We start from the raw sequence: 19,560 nt of genomic DNA, 5'->3' as shown, positions 1-19,560 counted from the left end.
TACAACCTTCCTTTCCTCGCCGTTTAATATGCTCGTTCCACTCTTCAACAATCAAGCATTCAATAAAAAACAAAAAATCTCACTCCGTAAACGCCACCTCGCTCAAACAATCAATTGTAATAATCTGACCACTTGGTTTGGATGCGATCAAACCCACTAATGAGATTCTTCTCAGCTTCTATATAATCTTAGATACCCACTACTGATATATGCAAGAAATAACTCCTGTGGGGTGTAAGAATATCTAGTTAAGCAAGGCAATCGCAATGGAAGGAAGTTACAAATAGAAATCAGTCTACTTTGTGGTGGCTGTAATTGCAATGGTGATGGTGGCGGGGATGAGAGGCAAGGCAGAAGGAGCAATATCATGCTCAACTGTGGTCTCTGATCTAATGCCCTGCCTTTCCTACGTTTCAGTAAGTAGTGCGAAGCCCACAAATATTGGCGGTAGTTAGTAATTTCTGTCATTAAAAACAGACAACCAACCCAACTTAGTCGTCCACAGTCAACACTCCAGCCCACAACTCAGCCGTCTATCCACCGCCCATAATGAATTACATAGCAGACATTCTGCCATTCCAGCCGCCCATGTTTTTAATATATGTAATATTATATTTAATATAGTGTAACATGTGTAAAATATGTTGTGTGTAGAGAGTTCTCATACCCTCTATAAATAGAGGCCTTATGTAATGCATTTGTGTAAGGCAGTAAGGCAATAAAATCAGTGTTATTTCTATGTATTTGTCTTTCTCTTTGCCTTCAAATTGGTATCAGAGCATGAAGAGTTGGGCCTAGGAGCAAAAGAATTATGTGTTGATATATATAACTGCTGTAGCAGTGAATGGAGCTTCTAATGTTTTCTTGATTGCAGATCATTATCAACTTCTAAAGTTGGAGACTAGTGGCTGCCAAGATTGAGAGAAGAAAAGATCCCAGTTTAATGTTTGAAGAAGGTATGAGCTGATTTCTTGGAGTGAAGTCTAATGTTAAAAGCAAATTGTTAAAAGGGGAAAATAAGCATTATAATATTGTTTGTTTAAGCTATATGTCATTGGCTTAGACTTGTTTGGTGGATTTGCTTTGTAAAGAAAAGTTTAAAATTGTAAGTTGCAGTTGTAACTGTGTATTAAAATGGCTTTAGGAAGTAGTATAGCTCAACCACAAATTCCAATATTTTCTGGTAAAAATTATGAATTTTGGGCTATAAAAATGAAGACACTATTTTGTTCTCAAGGCATATGGGATCTTATTGAAAAGGGTTTTATTGAACCACAAGATGAGTCTACATTAACACAAGATGAAAAGGATAAATTACAAGATAACAGGAAAAAGGATGCTAAAGCGTTGTTTCTAATTCAACAATCTTTAGATGAATCAATTTTTCCTAAGGTTTGTGCTGCTAAAAAGTCTAAAATTGCATGGGATATTTTAGAAACAGCATATCAAGGGACATCAAAAGTTAATATTGCTAAATTGCAAACTTTAAGGCATGATTTTGAAAATTTGTGTATGAAAGATTCAGACTTAGTAGATCAATTTCTAAATCAAGTAATGAATGTGGTTAATCAAATTAGATCATATGGTGATGATTTGACAGATCAAAAAGTTGTTGAAAAGATACGTCGTTGTTTGCCTAGAAAATTTGATGCCATTGAAGAATCGAAAGATTTGACAATACTATCTATTGATGAATTGATGGGCTCACTTTTATCTCATGAATCAAGAATGAACAGAAATAACAATTCTTCTTTGGAGAATGCATTTAGATCGCAGGTATCTTTTGGCAGAGGAAGAGGAAGATCAAACTGCAGAGGAAGAGGAAGAGGTAGAAGCATAGATGGACGTGGAAGTCCAAATCAAGAAGAGAGAACAAATCAATCCATTCAAAGTTATAATAGAGGACGTGGCAGAAGTTCATTCCAACACCCATCATCAAGGTTTGATAAATCTCGAATTCAGTGTCATTATTGTAAGAGATTTGGTCATATTGCAAGTGAATGTAGAAAGAAACAAGAGGATATTGAAAAGAATGGTGCTAATTACTCAGATGTATCTGATAACAATTCAGGAAGTTTATTTATAACTTGTAATGTTGCTCAAGAAAGCTCTAGTGATATATGGTTCCTAGATAGTGGATGTAGTAACCATATGACTGGAAATAAAGATTTGTTTGCTAGCTTGGATGATTCTGTAAAATTTGAAGTAAAGCTAGGAAATGATAGTAAAGTCTCTGTAATGGGAAAAGGAGTTATAAATGTCTTGACAAAAAATGGAGGAAAAAGATATATTCCTGATGTGTATTTTGTACCTGGATTAAAACACAATCTCATGAGTGTTGGTCAACTAGTACAAAAGGGTTACAAAGTTTCTTTTGATAATGATGTTTGCACAATCTTGGATAGAAATCCTAGTGGCAGGTTAATTGCAAGGGTCAACATGACACAAAATTGAATGTTCCCCCTTCAGATTCATTGCATTCAAGGAGGAAAAGAAGTTAGTTTCAAGACAGTATACTCAGATCAGTCGTGGCTATGGCATTTGAGGTATGGTCATCTTCATTTTGATGCTTTAAGCTTATTACAAAAGAAGAATATGGTGAAAGGATTGCCTCAAATATTGAAACCACCAAGTTCATGTGAAAGTTGTATTTTGGCAAAACAACATAGAGAAAGCTTCCTAGTAGGAGGTTCATATAGAGCAAGAGCACCATTGGAATTAGTTCACACTGATATATGTGGACCTATGCAAACTCCATCTTTAGGAGGAAGTATATATTTCCTAACATTTATTGATGATTTTAGTAGGAAGATTTGGATATACTTTCTCAAACAAAAAAGTGAAGCTTTTGCAAAGTTCAAGGATTTCAAAAATTTGGTTGAAAAACAAAGTGGTCACTACATCAAGGTATTGCGATCTGATAGAGGTGATGAATTCAGTTCTAATGATTTTCTAGAATTTTGCAAATTTCATGGAATTAAGAAGCAGTTTACCACAAGGTACACACCACAACAAAATGGTGCAGCAGAAAGGAAGAATAGAACCATAATGGAAATGGCAAGGAGTATGTTGAAGGCCAAAAATCTATCCAATGAGTTTTGGGCAGAAGCAGTAGCATGTGATGTATACATTTTGAACAAGAGTCCTACAAAGAGTGTTAAGAACACAATTCCACAAGAAGCATGGAATGGTAAGAAACATACAGTATCCCATTTTAGAGTTTTTGGCTGTGTTGCTTATTCATTAGTTCCATCTGAATTGAGAAAGAAATTGGATGATTAAAGTGAAAAATGCATCTTTATTGGTTATAGAGAAGAATCAAAGGCTTATAGATTGTATAATCCCGTTTCAAAGAAATTGATCATTAGCAAGGATGTTAAATTTGAAGAAGAAGATTCATAGCATGAAAATGATAACAAACAAGTCACAAGAGGAGCACCAATATTACAAGGTGATGATGAATTAAAGGAACAAGGGACTCAATCAACACCCAATACTCCACCAAGGAACTTTGTGCAAGGTGCCTCACCTCCAAGTTCAAATGTAAGTGATAAATCTGATTCAACATTCTCAACACCAGGTTACAAAGGTAAGAAGACAAGAAGCTTAAAAGAAATATATGATCAAGAAGAAGAGAATGTAGATATTTACTCAAATTTTGCTTTATTTTCTTGTGATCCATTGTATTTTGATGAAGCAATTAAAGAAGATAAATGGATCAAGGCAATGGATGAAGAAATTGACTCTATTGAAAGAAATAACACATGGGAATTAATGGATTTACCTAAAGGAAAAGAATGTATAGGAGACAAATGGGTTTACAAAACTAAATTTGATGAAAAAGGTGAAATTGTTAAGCACAAGGCAAGACTAGTTGCTAAAGGTTTTTCACAACAATATGGAGTTGATTATAATGAAACATTTGCTCCAGTTGCTAGACTTGACACAGTTCGAACTATTTTAGCAATAACAGCACAAAATGATTGGAAAGTGTATCAAATGGATGTAAAATCAGCTTTTTTCAATGGTTTTCTTGACGAAGAGGTATATATTAAACAACCATCTGGTTATGAGGTTAGTGGGCATGAAAACAAAGTATATAAACTAAACAAGGCACTTTATGGTTTGAAACAAGCGCCTAGGGCTTGGTATAAGAGGATTGATTCATACATGATAAGTAATCAATTCAATAGAAGTAACAATGAGCCCACGTTATATGTTAAGACTAATAAGGAAGGTCAGATTTTGATTGTATGCTTGTATGTTGATGACTTAATATTCATTGGAAATCTATCAGTAGACATGTTCAAGTCAGAAATGATGAAAGAATTTGAAATGACAGATTTGGGGTTGATGAGATATTTCTTAGGTATTGAAGTTATTCAATGTGACAAAGGTATCTTCATTTGTCAATCCAAGTATATAAAGGATTTTTTAAAGAGATTTAAAATGATGAATTCCAATCCAGTGTCAACTCTAGTTGCAACAGGAACAAAACTTAGCAAGGAAGAAAAGGGCTCAAATGTTGATCCAACTATGTTTAAAAGACTTGTTGGAAGTTTAATGTATATGACAGCTACAAGGCCAGACATGATGTATAGTGTCAGTTTAAACTCAAGGTTCATGGAATCACCACAAAATTCTCATTGGCAAGTTGGAAAAAGGATATTGAGATATATTGCAAGAACAATGGGATATGGAATTCTATATTCCAAAGCTAACAATTTTGGTTTGATTAGTTATACTGACAGTGATTTTGCAAGTAGCATTGATGACAGGAAGAGCACTTCTGGATATATCTTTCACCTTGGATCAGGAGATGTATCATGGGCATCAAAGAAGCAACCTATAGTGACAATCTCATCAGCTGAAGCAGAATATGTAACTGCCACTTCCACATCATGTCAAGCAGTATGGATGCGTCGAATTTTGCTTGATCTTCACCATCATCAGGAGGAACCAACACCAATTCTTTGTGATAACAAATCAACAATAGCATTATCTAAAAATCATGTATTTCATAAGAGGAGCAAACATATTGATACAAGGTACCACTTCATCAGAGAATTGGTCAACAATGGAGAAATCTACCTTGAGTTCTGCAAATCTGAAGAACAATTGGTAGATATATTCACTAAGCCATTACCAAAGAATAACTTTGAATATCTGCGAGAGAAATTGGGTATTACTGATACAAAATTTGTAAATGACAAAAATTAAGGGGGAGTATTGGCGGTAGTTAGTAATTTATGTCATTAAAAACAGACAACCAACCCAACTCAGCCGTCCACAGTCAACACTCCAGCCCACAACTCAGTCATCTATCCACCGCCCATAATGAATTAGATAGCAGATATTGTGTCGTTCCAGCCGCCCATGTTTTTAATATATGTAATATTATATTTAATATAGTGTAACATGTGTAAAATATGTTGTGTGTAGAGAGTTCTCATACCCTCTATAAATAGAGGCCTTATGTAATGCATTTGTGTAAGGCAGTAAGACAATAAAATCAGTGTTATTTCTGTGTATTTGTCTTTCTCTTTGCCTTCAACAAAAGGATGTTGTAATGGCATTAAAACTCTCGCCAAAACAACAACCAATAGACAAGATGTGTTCAACTGTATAAAGTCGGTGGCCTCCATTTACAGTGAATACTATGATAAGGCCAGCAAGTTGCCTTCTCTATGTGGTGTTAAGCTCGGCTTTACCCTAACACCCTCACTTGACTGCAGCTCAATCGGAATTGGGAATAGGAAGACATATTCCAATTTTGCCCCTAAAATGAGCATATGTCTATGCCAAAAAATATCTGTTATTGGAATAGGCCATTTCCATTCCCATTCCGATTTTCCATTAAAAAAGATTTTTTTATTAATTTTTTTTTTTTTTTTTTTTAATTTAAATTTGTTTTTTCGATTTTTATTTTTTTTTTGTACTTTTACTTTTTGAATTTTTTTTTTTGAATTTTTTTTGTTATAACATTTTTTAAAATTATATCTATTTGTTTAAAAAAATGAAAATGAAAATGAATTAACTAAAAAAATAATAAATTTAAAAAAAATTTAGGAAAAATGTTTTTAAAAATACAAAACTTAACCTTATTCCTATTCTATTTTTGTACAACCAAACAATAGATTAACATATTCCAGTCGAATTCCAAGTGCACCAAACATGATTGGAATTGTCTATTTCTATTCTCATTCCTCATTTCCATTCCCATTCCATTTTTCTATTCTAATTTTCTATTCCTATGCCAGCAACCAAACGGGGCCTAAAGGTTTAGTTGACTTATTGGGCGCAGGTAAGAGGAAGAAACTTGGCCACTTGGCCCACCCTTTTACCAAGATCATGGTTAAGGCACATTGGCACATTGGCCTAAGCCTGCCACGCGCTGCCCCAAGGTTAAGGCACATTGGCCTAAGCCTGCCACGCGCTGCCCAAAGTCAGTTTTCCCAAAAAAGAACGCATGGGCAAGAGAGCTTGGAGTTTGGAAAAAAACATATTTGATTTGGTCGGTTTGGCTACGAGAATAGGAATAGCTATTTTGAAGCAAAAATTGAGGCTACGTATTCTTGTTCTCTATTTGATTCAACCAATATTTAATGGGGAATTCGCAGACCCCAAAATTTATATTTTTAAAAATAAATAAAAGTGGAATAGGAATACATATTCCAATAACACCTATTTGGGTGGAATTGCCAAACCCCATTTTTGGGCCAAAATTGGGATATGTATTCCAAATTTTTTTCGTATTCCAATTCCAATTTGGTGCATCCAAACAAAGAATTCAAAATTTGAAGAATATACATATGCCTATTCCCCTTGTATTCCTGTTGCCAAACTAATGGTTTAGTTGACTTATCACCCAATCAAATATGTCTTTTTTCAAACTCCAACCTCTCTTGCTCATGCGTTCTTTTTTTTAAAACTGACTTTGGGTAGCATGTAGTAGGCTTAGGCCAATGTGCCTTAACCTTGGGGGCCGCCCATGATCTTGGGAAAAGGGTGGGCCAATTGGCCAAGTTGTCATGGGGAGGTGTAATGTCCCCTTTCTAGCATTCATAGCATGATGTTCTCGTTAGCCTATTTCCCCACAGTCTCGTAGGCTAACTAGGACATTAAAGGGGCTTAGAGGCCATTTGGCCTAGACAGTTTCAGTTGCAGGTCTTTCTAAGGGGTTCTGAGGCAACTTTGGGCTTACTGACTATTTATAGTAAGTCATCTTGGACATGGCCAGACATTCAGTCACAGTGGTATGTCGATGGTAATTGTTTAAAATCGACAGGAAGACTTATTTATCTTTGATAAGATTTGTTATGCATTGATAAAGCCATTTTATAAAGTTAAATTTAAATATTTAACTTTATTAATGCATAGACTATAGTTTGTGGGAAATATTTAAATTAAAAGAGTTCCCTTTATTTTTATAACACATTGGAGACATAAGGTACATAAAGGGAGTTGTGTTTTATCCCACATTGAAAAAACGAAAGATTGAGCTCTTGTGAGAACACTATAAAAGAAATGGAAGAGTTTTTTTTTTTTTTGTATGCTTGGATGAAAATTAATGTTATGTTGCTGGATATCTGATTATCGAGCTTGGAGGACGGAATCCCTCTTTGCTAGCATTCTCTTCGCTATTGGAAGACACAGTCAGGAGGATCAATGGTGTTTTCACTTCAGGAAACAAACTGGGTTTCATTTGGGGCGTTCGCATAAAGAAATTTACAAAGGTTTGAGGTGCAGATCTGAAGTTAGTTATTGCTATAGTGCCGCATGAACAGTATTTTGCTACAGTCGGCATGAACAGTATTTTGCTACAGTACGGCATGAACAGTGTTGGTATCAAGTTTACTTGTTTTTCCGGCTGATTAGAAGTTTGGAAGGCTACCGACTACATCTGCAAAATACTACGGCAACTAATTCCAAGTTTCTTCTATCAAATTTTGATACTTTGCATAATAATTGTTGAATACAAGTCTGAATAGTTGTTGCAGCCTTTAAGGCAGCTGTAAGTGCACATCTACATTTTAAAAATCACCCTTTATCAGCAGATTGAAAGAGTTTCCAAATTTTTCATATGTTGTTGAATGTGTGCCAAGTGTTTGTGAAAATGTTATGATGTATATTATGCATTTTAATGTCACTTCATAGTTGTTTGTAAATCTACTCATTGGAAAGCAATTTATTGAGAAAATCAGCTTTATGAGTTTGCATACAAAGTGTTTGACAATATTCCTTAAGTTAAATTTCTACAAGACAAAGTTCAAATCAGGTGAGGATATTACAGGAGGTTGGTTAAGTAGGTTAGTAAGGTTAGTTAGACAATTAAGGTGGTTAGTGGGTGTTGAGGAATTGTTAAGTTAAAATATGTTAGATTTTTAGATAGTTTTAAGTTAGTAAGTAAAGTTTAGTTAGTTTTATTGTTTGTAATATATATGTTGGATTTTATTTTGTTATAGATAAGTTTAATTAGTGTTAGTTTAAAGTTAGTAGTGGATAACGTTAGAATTTAGTGTAAGATAATAATTAGTTTCAGTTTGTATTAAGTTATTTTATTAGTATGTTTTGAATGTTAGGACTATAATTGGTTTTGTGTTAGTAAGTTGAAGATTAATTGTTAATTGTTAGATATTAGACTTAGTTAAGTTCTTTTTATCACTTGTTTTAATATTTTAGTTAGTTAGTAAAGTTAATTATTGATAAATGTTAGTATTTTAGTATAGTTTTATGTAGTTATAATCTAGTTTAGTATTCTTTTTAATAGAATAGGTTGATGTTATTTAAATGTTTAAAAAGTTTATAATTTTGAAATGTTTTAGATATGTTGTTTTTAGATTATAATTATTTTTAAAGTATTATTATTTGGTAAATGATGTTTCATTCTTGAATATTCAAGTATTAATTAAGAAGATAAAAGTGGAAGACTTAGTGTAGGGAATAATGTAATATATTAAATGTTGAAATAAATTAAACAACAAATGATTAAATTCTATACGATTAGATCTAACAAACCGAGATGAAATGTTAGGGTGTTGCTAGGGAAGAACTATGTATGCATTCAACACACTTATAAATTGTTAACTTATAAAAAGATATATCTTGAATCATGTCAAAACCAATTATGACTTAGGTATTTAGTCAAGCTTATCAATTCAATTATGACCCCAACGAAACCTAGGAATCTAATGCTTGCCCAATTTATGGTATCCCTCTCTAACTAGTGTGGGTGCTATGCTTTCTTTCCTTCACACAACCAAGCTTAAGGCTGATTCCTCTCTCCAAGGTGATTCTTGGATGTACAATGAATTAATGACTCTGAAAAAAAGAATTGGAAAAATGCAATAGGACCAGGGTATTGATAGTGTTAAGATCACTCAGATGGAAGTTCAGGTTGGCAATATCCCAGAAAAGCTAAAGGAGTATGAACACGAGCTCCGTCTTTTGATCAAAGAGGGTGGTAACAAGATGGAACAGGTCACTTCAAGCCTTTGTGTGACTGCTGCCAATTTAGGGAAGAAAAATAATGAGGGAATCATATCTCCTGGTGGGCCAAGTAAAAGAATCAAATAGAGTTCAAGGAAGAAGGCGGCTAAAGCTACTAGGGGAACTAGGCTTTCTTCTGGTGACATTATTCAAAATATTGCAGAGGCCAGCAAAGAGGTGGTGAAAATTATCAAGGAATTGCAATAGCTAGTTGCTGGTGGTGTTTCTAGTCTCTAGTCCCCGTTTAGGGTTTTTTTTTTGTTTAGTTGGTTGTTTCTTTTGTTTGTTTGAACTCTAGTTTCTAGGTCCTTGTAAAACCTGGTTTTGTTTTTTCGTCCTATTTTGTGGTTTCAGGTCCCTGTAAAACCTGATTTAGCTACTATTATCTGCAGGTTTCAGGTACTTGTAAAACCTAGTTGTGCTTATTTGTCTATCTTTTGTTTTCTTGTTAAGGGTTTCGGGTCCCTTCAAAACCTGTTTTTACCGTAATCTAAAAATAAAACTAAGCTTAAATCACCCTAAATTGAAAATCTACCTATCTCCTAAGTGTGCAAAGATAACTGTGCATAAGATTTTCTATGTTTCAACGATTGTTTCAAAGGTTTCTATCTTTTTCTTCTTTCTTTATTGGGTGTTGGAACACTACAGAAACTCATCAATCGTACTAAATTCTATGCAGATTAGACTGCACAATACATTAGCAACTCATTTTATATAAGTCCATTCATCTTCATTTGCTATACTATATATTCTACTATACTCTCCAACAAACTCTGTGTAGTTGTCTGAGCTTGATGTTCTAACATGCTAAGAAGATCTTTCTAAGAACATATGCTAGCCTTAAAAAAAGGATTATAAGCATGAGCTTCCTTGGCTCTCTTTGTTGGTTTGGGCTTCCACCGCAATATGCCCATGTTAACATAGTTCCTATGTTTCAAGAAATGTCCATTGAAGGTTAATATGTAATATGGACATTGATTGTGGACTGTTTTAAGTATATAAAATAGTCTTACATTTCCAGAGTATAATCACCATAAGTACTCATGAGACATAACCGCAGAGAAAGATGTAAGAATCATTTGGAAAACTAAATCATGAACAATAATCAGAGTATAGCTATAAAATGTAGCACTATCAAAACTAAATACAAATCCAAATGGCTCATGAATAATCCAAGGCAACCCCAAAATTTTGAAATAAAGATCCCAAATCATGAACAATGTTATATTGAGCCATCATCTATATTGATGATTTGTTAAAATGCAACATCCCAAACAACTCCTATAAATCACAAACAAAGATGATTTGTTAAAATGCAACATCAACAAGACTAAATAAACATCCAAATGGCTCCAACAATGCCAAAAGACCCCAAATTTTAAAAACAACATTAACTAGCATCATTAAGCTAATAATTGATAAATGTCATGACAAAACTCTGTGTGCAAATTAAGATAATCTGATCCGAAGCATTCATGAACATACAATTCATGAAAAATACAACACCATATATATAAACTTACAATTCATTTTAGATCTATAGGATTCATCACTTGAAAATATCAAATATAGAACATAGATATTTTCATAACGTAAATGCAATACAACTTGAACATTGTATCATGGTTTGCAAGTACCACAACAAAAACTCATTAATGTTTTATAAAAATAGAAAACTAATGTTCATGTTTTGTGGTACAACTAAGTGCGAGAGTTGTAGTCTTCCCACATCCTTTGGTCTATTTCATCTCAAAAATTCCCCCAATCATCTCTGTCACATTGATTCATGCCATAAGTCTCAAGAATAGGCACATGTATCAGAGCACGATAATCATCCTCTTCAATGTGTACTTCGAATGGAACACCATCCTCCATTGTAATGAAATTGTGTAGTATGGCACATGCTAGAACAATTTTAGTTTGGGGCATTATGGAATAGGATGTCGCATGCTTTAGTATAGGAAACCATTGCTTCAAAATGCCAAATATACACTCTATCACATTTCGAAGAGAGGAGTGTTGATGGTTATATAACTCTTGGGGAGTGTTGATTGGGTTTGATCTACAAAACTTGTTTAAGTTGGTAACGCGTACAATGATAAGGAGCAAGAAACCCTGGTACATTTGGATATCCAACATCAACTAAATAGAATTTTCCTATGCAAAATACAAATAAAGTTATAGTCAAAAAGTAGCATAAAAGTATTGATTTCATATAATCACAATATAGTCATATAAAATATGTCATAATATACTAGGGGGGACCACAAGTGGATCTGCTCTAGATAGAGCTGAAGCTAGCACCCGACTATCTACAGTAGACTCTTCCCAACCAGCAAGAACGTACTGGAATTTGTAGTCAAATGAACAGACACCCGAAACATTCTATGACAAGTTGCCTTTTCTATCGTGATATTTTGCTTGTGTGTCCACATCAATAGTCACTAGGATATGGTTTCCATCAATTGCACCAATACAATCCTATAATAAGAAATATTATTATCAGATTCATATTAATATAATTAAATCTCTATGATTGAAGTACATGAGAATAGGATATTTACCTTGAACAAATGATCAAAACGGCCCTTCCCAGCAATTTCGGGAGGAATCGTAGGACCAGGGGGTAAAAGATAATCTTTATGAAGTGCTAAGATAGCCTTCAATACCTTATGGAAGTGTTGACTCACTGTCTATCTCGAGTGACCAAAGTTATGGCCAATCTTACGATTCCTTAGATTATGACCAAGGATATGCCGGAACATTACAAGTTGTTCATGTAATGTTATGTTTACCGTATCTTGAATGCTCTTGTTTCACCTCAAAATATTGGTCAAGCGAAAGAAGGCTGCTCTACTCATGCATATTTGGTCATGGCAGTCTATGTTATTGGATTAGATAACACACCTATAAAAAGGACATGTGGCCCTTCTTCACTTACGTCTATGTATTCTAGCTTCTTTAGAGGATGCTACAATGATTACTGCAAGGCTGGCAAGAAAAACAGCAAGCATGCCCATGAGTTTGATCTTCCTAACAACAACTCCTTGAACATGTATATCATCAATTTGATCCATTGAATGACCTACAAGCACACTATGGAGTTAATGTACTAGCAAATATTTCTAAAAGAAATGGAAGGGAAAATTTGGTTTCTCATATAATTGTTCCTTATAATACAAGATGATACTATTTAGATGATCTTTAAATATATGAATTGATATTTTCAAATGGTACATGTACAAATTTGACATAGATGTATGAATTTATTTAGTACTAATAAAATAGATGAGAATCAAATTGAACTTGAAATTATGTAATGTTCACTATTAACTACACTTTTACTCATTTGAAAACTGAGTTAAATAAAATATTAAAATTACAAAAAATCAATGAATGCAATAAATGTAAATCTTATTAATTTAAAATCTTTATCTATGATTAAAAGTATGATAACTCATAATCAATGGACCAAAGAAAAGAAACATTATTATGAAGGGAAGACTGTTCCATTTTACATGACTGGAAGATGATTGTAGATTTTTTGTGAGGATTTGTCACATTGTTGTAGAAATCTTAAGCTAATGCATCACTGTCATACTATTATTAAGGAAAGCTTAAGATTTAATACATCATTGTATCAATGGGGAATAGCATTGAACTTCATAACAGAAATCGACCACTAAAATATATCTTGGAGAAGATTCAGAATGATTTAAAATATGGGAATTAGTGGTCACTCTTGTATCTTTTCCAATTCTTAGATTTAATTTTACAAGATCACTTTTTGCTAAGCTTTCTCCTCGGCGCTGTAACAAAGTTAATATATGATAAATTTTGACAGTATATTTGTCTATCTTCTGTAGTTGGTCAAAGCTGACAAAGACTAGCCAGATGAGTAGCAGAGAGCTAATAATGGAAGTTGGCATGCTCTTAACTTAGAAGATTCAAAGCTTTAATTGGAGGTACCAAGCTATTTCAACCTTGCAACGAGCCTGACACGATGGCATATAACCAGCTACTACAACCACGAAGCCACATAGACTACGATCCTCACACGATGGCATATAACCTCATAGAATAGTCATCAGCTAGGCTATAATGCCAAAAACTATTGTATTGAATAGAGAAAAACTTCTAGCAATCCCTTGAATTAAGACATCTAAGAAGAAAGATCACCCAGGTAATAAATCTTATTTGATGATTCTGATAATGGGAGAAGAGAATAGGGGTATTAGCCATACCATGAATGTTGTAAGTAGAACCACAATTCCACCTAATAATCAAGTTGTAGATGACATTTTGAGGGTGAAAGAAAATAAATCTTCACAAACTAGAGTAAATACTAAGGTTAGATCACTATCATTTAAACATCTTCTGAATAAAGTATTTGGAGATAATGTCTTTGATAAAAATACACTTTCAGTTAAAGATACTGAATTAAACAGGGGATTTAACTATGTCGAAAATGAGAACCTATTTATGCCTCACTTTCTAAATCCATCCAAAAATATCAAATATATTCTCCCTTCAACTCTGAGCACAAAGGGGAATAGATTGGACAAAGATAAATCTTTCTCTCTTCTGGAGGGTTTGGAGTTAGTAACTATAGGCAATCAACTATAGATTTTAGATACCAAAATTGTCATAGATTTACCTATTTCTATTCATGGTAATCTGGGTGATATTAAAGAACAGTCGATGGAGATGCAAGAGCAATTGAACTCTCAGGAGAAGAGTTTAAGATTGGGGGAAGTAGCAGAGTTGAGGAAGAAGAAATTAACAAAAATAGATGAGTAAGTCAAAAGCGTGTCTCAAGTTGATCAAGGATGACATTAATAGATGGTAATACATTTTTTATATCATTCCAATACATACGGCTATAGAATATTCATTCCTTCTACATTTTTGGGGTTGTCAGTCTTGTACTTCGCTCTACACAGTTGCAATTGGGTTTTGATGTAATGGCACCTTATTTATTACTCTCATGGGAGTAGGTGTTTCATACCTTTTGAGCTTATGGTGGGGGATTTTTATAGGCGAACAATGGATTTCTTTTTATGATTCCTTCTTCCCTACTCTCTTTGCTTGCCTTCTCAATTTCTAGAATGTCCTTCTCATTTGATGCTTGTGTAAAATGTGAGTCTTGTCAAAAGTATCATAAAAGCATCCTACCCAAAAATTACAGAATTATGCTTCAACCGACGGTGGACGAAGATGCACTCTCTCATCCCTTGGATGATGAGGCATTGGATATTATGTTCATTTTGCTTTCTTCCTCTACCCGTCGTGTGATTCGTACTCTCATTAGGGAGGACTTCCTCTTTGCAACTTCTAGACATGTGTTGTACCCTTCAAATTTGGTTTCCATATTTCTATCTAATGCTATGGATCTTCTTCTGTCATGTCCCCTTTTCAAATAATTAAAAAAGAAAATCTTTCCTAAGGCAGGCAAGCCCAAGAAAGTGAAGTTTCGGAAAAAGGGGGTTAATCTTTGGAAACCGTTGGACTAATAAATGAAAATTATTATTAAAATAAGTTTCATTAACCTCTCTTGGACGTGAGTTACAGTTATGCCCTCTTTTAAGAGGTTTGGAGGCATTTTGGGCTCATTCCAAACTTGATTTTCGCTCATTTTTTGTTATTCTTCAGAGGCTGCAAAACCTGTGGAGAAGGAGACTCAAGAATGGGAGTTTGCAGGTTTCCAGGGAGACCCAAGAACGGGAGTTTGCAGGTTTCCAGGAAGGTTAAGGACGGGAGTTTGAAGCCATTCCATGTGCATGCTCATACAGAGTTTGCCTTTGTGTTGAACAGTGTAGATTTGTGGGTTTTTGGATGTGTTTTTTGCATGAGTTTGGTGTTTTCAGTTGAGCATTTCATATCAGTTTTGGTTGCTGCTGTATTTCAGACTTTAAGCTGTTAAAATAGAGCTGAATATATGTATTGGGACGTGATTAAACTTCTGAGATAGTTCATTAGTGTTTTTGTGGTGTTTCCGGGCATTTTGTGTTAATTTCGAGAGCCCGATGAGCATAGTTTTTGTCCTACATTTGTGAGTTGTTGTGTAAAGGCTATATAGATCTGGAAACGTCATTTTGTAGGCTGTTATGCTGCTAAACTTTCTGTAAAAATTTCCACTTTCAGATTTATTAATAACAGGTGAAGCTGTGAAGCTTTTTGGCACTATTTTCGGCATACCCGATTTGGAGTTTCTTGAGAAATTTGGTGGATCTTTGTGATAGCAGTTGTTTGATTTTGAAAATCTGATTAGAGATGTGAAATACCATATCAAATCAGAAAAGGGGACATTTCATCTTCAGTCAACATCGAGATTGGAAATCATTGTATACAAGGTGGTCAGACCTGAGTTTTGGGCTCAAAATAAACTGAAGCAGCTATGCAGAGTTATGATATGTAGTTTGGAAATGCCTTGGTGGGAGGACTATTTTCAAGGACCATGCTCATGCAAAAACATGAGGTTTTGGTGACTTTCGAGGCATTACGGAAGTCATGTGAAAAGCGCAACTCACGGCTCTTGACCAAGACCTTGCAAGTCACGACAAAAGCTCTAGGTTTTCAAATGATTGAGGTTGTGAAGAAAATTGGATTTGCACTGCTTGACATCTTGGGTCTTCTAATTTTTGATATACATGCAATATCTGCTCATAAGACAACACCTCTAGCTCCCTCAATTCAGTCGACTCGTGAATCGGGTGACTGGTCGGTTCCTATTATAAGTTCTCTTGGCTTAGGACACCTTGTCCAAAAACCCCAATTGGATCATTCCAAAGCAACAGTTTGGGGTGGTATTTCTAATGTTGCCATTGAAGGCTCGAGCTTGGGATGGGAGATGGCTCTACTACCATGCTTAGATTTTGGATGGGGTCACTCGGTACAACTTGGTTTGACTTCCACTTCTGTAGAGGGTGTCGAGGACATGGAAGAAAGATAGTATAATGGCATTCTTCTATTTTTTGGTTTTTCTTGTAAACTTCAAGCATGTTTTGTAAAACATTTGAAAATTTTGGTTGTATTGAGTCCCTCATGCCTGCTGTTTTAATATGCTCGAAATTGTAAAATTCGATCAATTTTGAATTTTGGAAAAATTATATTTCTCCATCGATAAACTATGATTGTCAATATCGATTCTTGTAATTTGTACATACTGTGATGATGCTAGGTTTTCTTTTCTGGTTCTTTCCTAGTTGAGCTCTTGAACTAGTTTTAAATTATATATATATCCAGTGCCTCGTCCACTTTTGCCAAAAAATTAAAATTGGATAGGGATCAAGTAGATGGAAAATGTAAGTTTGGCTATTCCAAAACTTATGCAATTCATCGAACACCAATGGAGAATAAGGAGAAATTCATTACTCTGGCTAAAATAGGGATGAAAATGAGATTTATAAAATAAAGGAATAGATAGAGTTAGGTATTAAGAAAACCTTGGATATGGTTTATTTCCATTTACAAATGAATGGGGGGTGTACATACAGTCCTTGAAAGCTATTAACATGATGGCATGCTATTAACTTAGAAGATTCAAAGCTTCAATTGGAGGCACCAAGCTATTTCAACCTTGCAACGAGCCTGACATGATGGCATATAACCAGCTACTACAGCCACGAAGCCACACAGACTACGATCCTGACATGATGACCATTCTGTGAGGTTATGGCATTATGGCCTAGCCGAACTTGAAATTATGTAATGAACAGTAAACACCATAAATTCTAACCAACCTTAAAAACCTCAGCCACACAGACTACGATCTTCAAGCGGCTTTGAACACATTTATAACTCAACAAACTATACACTTCGGGAAAGCTATTCATCGTGAAGCTCGTCACACTGTAATTCTTCAACACGACTAAATCCTCCAATGAAATTCCTAAAACAATCCACTAAACACCATTGTCGATCAATCCCTAAAACCTAGGCCACAGAAATCACGACACGATCTCCAAGCCGTTGAACCGCGGCATCCCACATTACCCAACAGACAACCCAAGCTCCTAATTTCTAATCCACTCAAAATGACATTTCCCCCATCTCTGTTTAAGACCACGACATGAATACTAGGCAAACTGTTGAAATCCCTCTTTGCAAACCGTAATAACATTCGACATTTCAAAATTATTAACCCTAGCAAAACAACAACGAAAGCCCTCTTTGCAAACTGTAAAATGAAGGACATTGCAAAATGAAATGAAAATGCAAAAATACCAACTGTAGTTTTAGAAAGGAGGATGAACTGCACAAGCTCTCGAATGTGAAGAGGATGGAAAAAACCAGTCGCTGAAGCTGAAACAAAACCGTCGAAAGCCCTCTTTGCAAACTGTAAAAACATTTCACATTTCACAACAATTATTAACCCGACATGAACGATGGACACTGAAATGAAAATGCAAAAATTCGATGCAGAATGACATGAATGATGGACACTATGAAATGAAAATGCAAAAATACTAGCTATAGTTGTAGAAAGGAGGGTGAACTGCGCAAGCTCCCGAGTGTGAGATGGAAGAAAAAACCAGTCGTTGAAGCTGTCGAAAGCTCTTGTCACATAAGCTTTGCAGACACATTTCAAATTTTTTAACCCTAGCGCTCACGGACTCACGGATTCATGGACCCGACGGATTATATAATGTGGAAAATTAAGATAGGGAATAGGAATGGCCTATTCTAATTACTGTTATTTTTGGCATAGACATGTGCTCAATTTGGAGGAAAAAATGGAATATGTTCTCTAATTCTCAATTCCATTTATGAGTACCAAACAGAGAGTACGAGACACATTCTATTTTTCTCTGCCTATTCCCCTTTAATTCCATCAACTAAAGGGAACTTTAATGAATTGAAGGAGTACTAAATAGAACCTATTCAATGGGTCAAAGGTCCTCCCAAGAATTAAAAAGTAAGGTATGTAAAATTTACAGATGAAAACTGAAATAGATGATGATAGTTAAAATAGAAAGAATGATATGCTATTTTAAGAAATATTTATATAACAAAAGAAGTATGATTAAATCATTGAATTATTCATTTCTATCATTAAAAATGTAAATTGAAATAGATTAGCTTAAAAATAGTTATATTTATTAAAAACATATTAAAATGGTTAATTTGTATACTATATGGTACAAGAAAAAAAAAGGGGTCTATATTCACTATTGGAGAAGTAATTATTATAGAGCATAATTGATAAAACATTTATATAACAATAGAAGTTTGATTAAATCATTGAATTATTCATTTCTATCATTAAAATTGTAAATTGAAATATATTATTTTAAAAATAATTATATCTATTAAAAATATATTAAAATGATTAATTTGTATATTATATGTTATAAAATAAAATAAAATAAAGATCTATATCCACTATTGGAGAAGTAGTTATTATAAAGTATAATTGATTGTTAATGACATTATTTATATAAAAATTGTCAAAATAAATCTTACCTCAATAAATTATTTTGTTAATCTAATTATATTTAATTTTAATATTTTAAATAAATATAATTTAATTTCAAAATTGTCATCATGTTTATTAAATTAATTTAATTATAAATATATTTATATATTTTGAATTTTTAGAATAAAATTTTAATGAAACACTTTTAGAATTGTTTGTAAATTTACATATTTTTAAATAAAATCTTCTTCAAAAAACATGGTAAAATGGTTTTTAGTACTAATAAAAAATATAATAAAAATTGTTTTAAGTTCTGTAGATTTCACTAAATAGTATTTAGTGATAGCTAATGGTAATTTTCTAAATTAAAACAACAATTTTTTTAATAAAATACACTTAATCTATGACAAATGATAACGATGTCATTAATGGATGGGAGATAAAGCTATCATTAATGATGACATATTTATATCTTTTTATTGTGTACAAATATTTGTATTTTTTGTGTAGGAAAATGAATTTTACTCCTAAAAAAAGTGTAGTCTAATAAGATTAATCAAGAATGAGATTTTTAAAATCATCAAAAAATAAAAAATGATATTTAACATTTGAAGTTGCATTTATTTTTTTGATTCTATGATTTGGTGGGTAAA

At 33.7% G+C, this 19,560-nt stretch overlaps 1 protein-coding gene and 1 pseudogene across 11 annotated transcripts; one reads left to right on the top strand and one right to left on the bottom strand.

Moving 5' to 3' along the window:
* Window positions 1–254: 254 nt before the first annotated feature.
* Window positions 255–10,173, top strand: LOC149561070 (uncharacterized; annotated as a pseudogene).
* Window positions 10,174–10,999: 826 nt separating this feature from the next.
* LOC149561069 (uncharacterized) lies at window positions 11,000–18,120 on the bottom strand. Of its 11 annotated transcripts, XR_016363753.1 has the most exons (4): window positions 17,959–18,120; window positions 17,716–17,827; window positions 12,054–12,574; window positions 11,000–11,970 (listed from the first exon to the last, which is right to left on the bottom strand). XR_016363753.1 is itself a non-coding variant. In XM_089824943.1 (3 exons), exons 1-3 carry the CDS (start codon window positions 18,072–18,074, stop codon window positions 12,423–12,425), a joined length of 351 nt encoding a protein of 116 aa, XP_089681069.1. In that variant the 5' UTR covers window positions 18,075–18,120; the 3' UTR covers window positions 11,000–12,422. The 11 variants fall into 11 exon arrangements, 6 of the variants coding, with proteins under 6 accessions (XP_089681069.1, XP_089681071.1, XP_089681072.1 ...); XR_016363752.1 differs by having other exon boundaries at window positions 11,000–12,574; XR_016363755.1 differs by lacking the exon at window positions 12,054–12,574 and having other exon boundaries at window positions 11,000–11,604.
* Window positions 18,121–19,560: the final 1,440 nt, after the last annotated feature.

Source organism: Cupressus sempervirens, chromosome 4, assembly GCF_028749045.1.
Source record: "Cupressus sempervirens isolate cs-2001-9-10 chromosome 4, ASM2874904v1, whole genome shotgun sequence".
Classification (NCBI taxonomy): domain Eukaryota; kingdom Viridiplantae; phylum Streptophyta; class Pinopsida; order Cupressales; family Cupressaceae; genus Cupressus; species Cupressus sempervirens.
The sequence above is the reverse complement of the archived record's forward strand: the minus strand, read 5'-3'. Positions and strand labels throughout refer to the sequence as shown.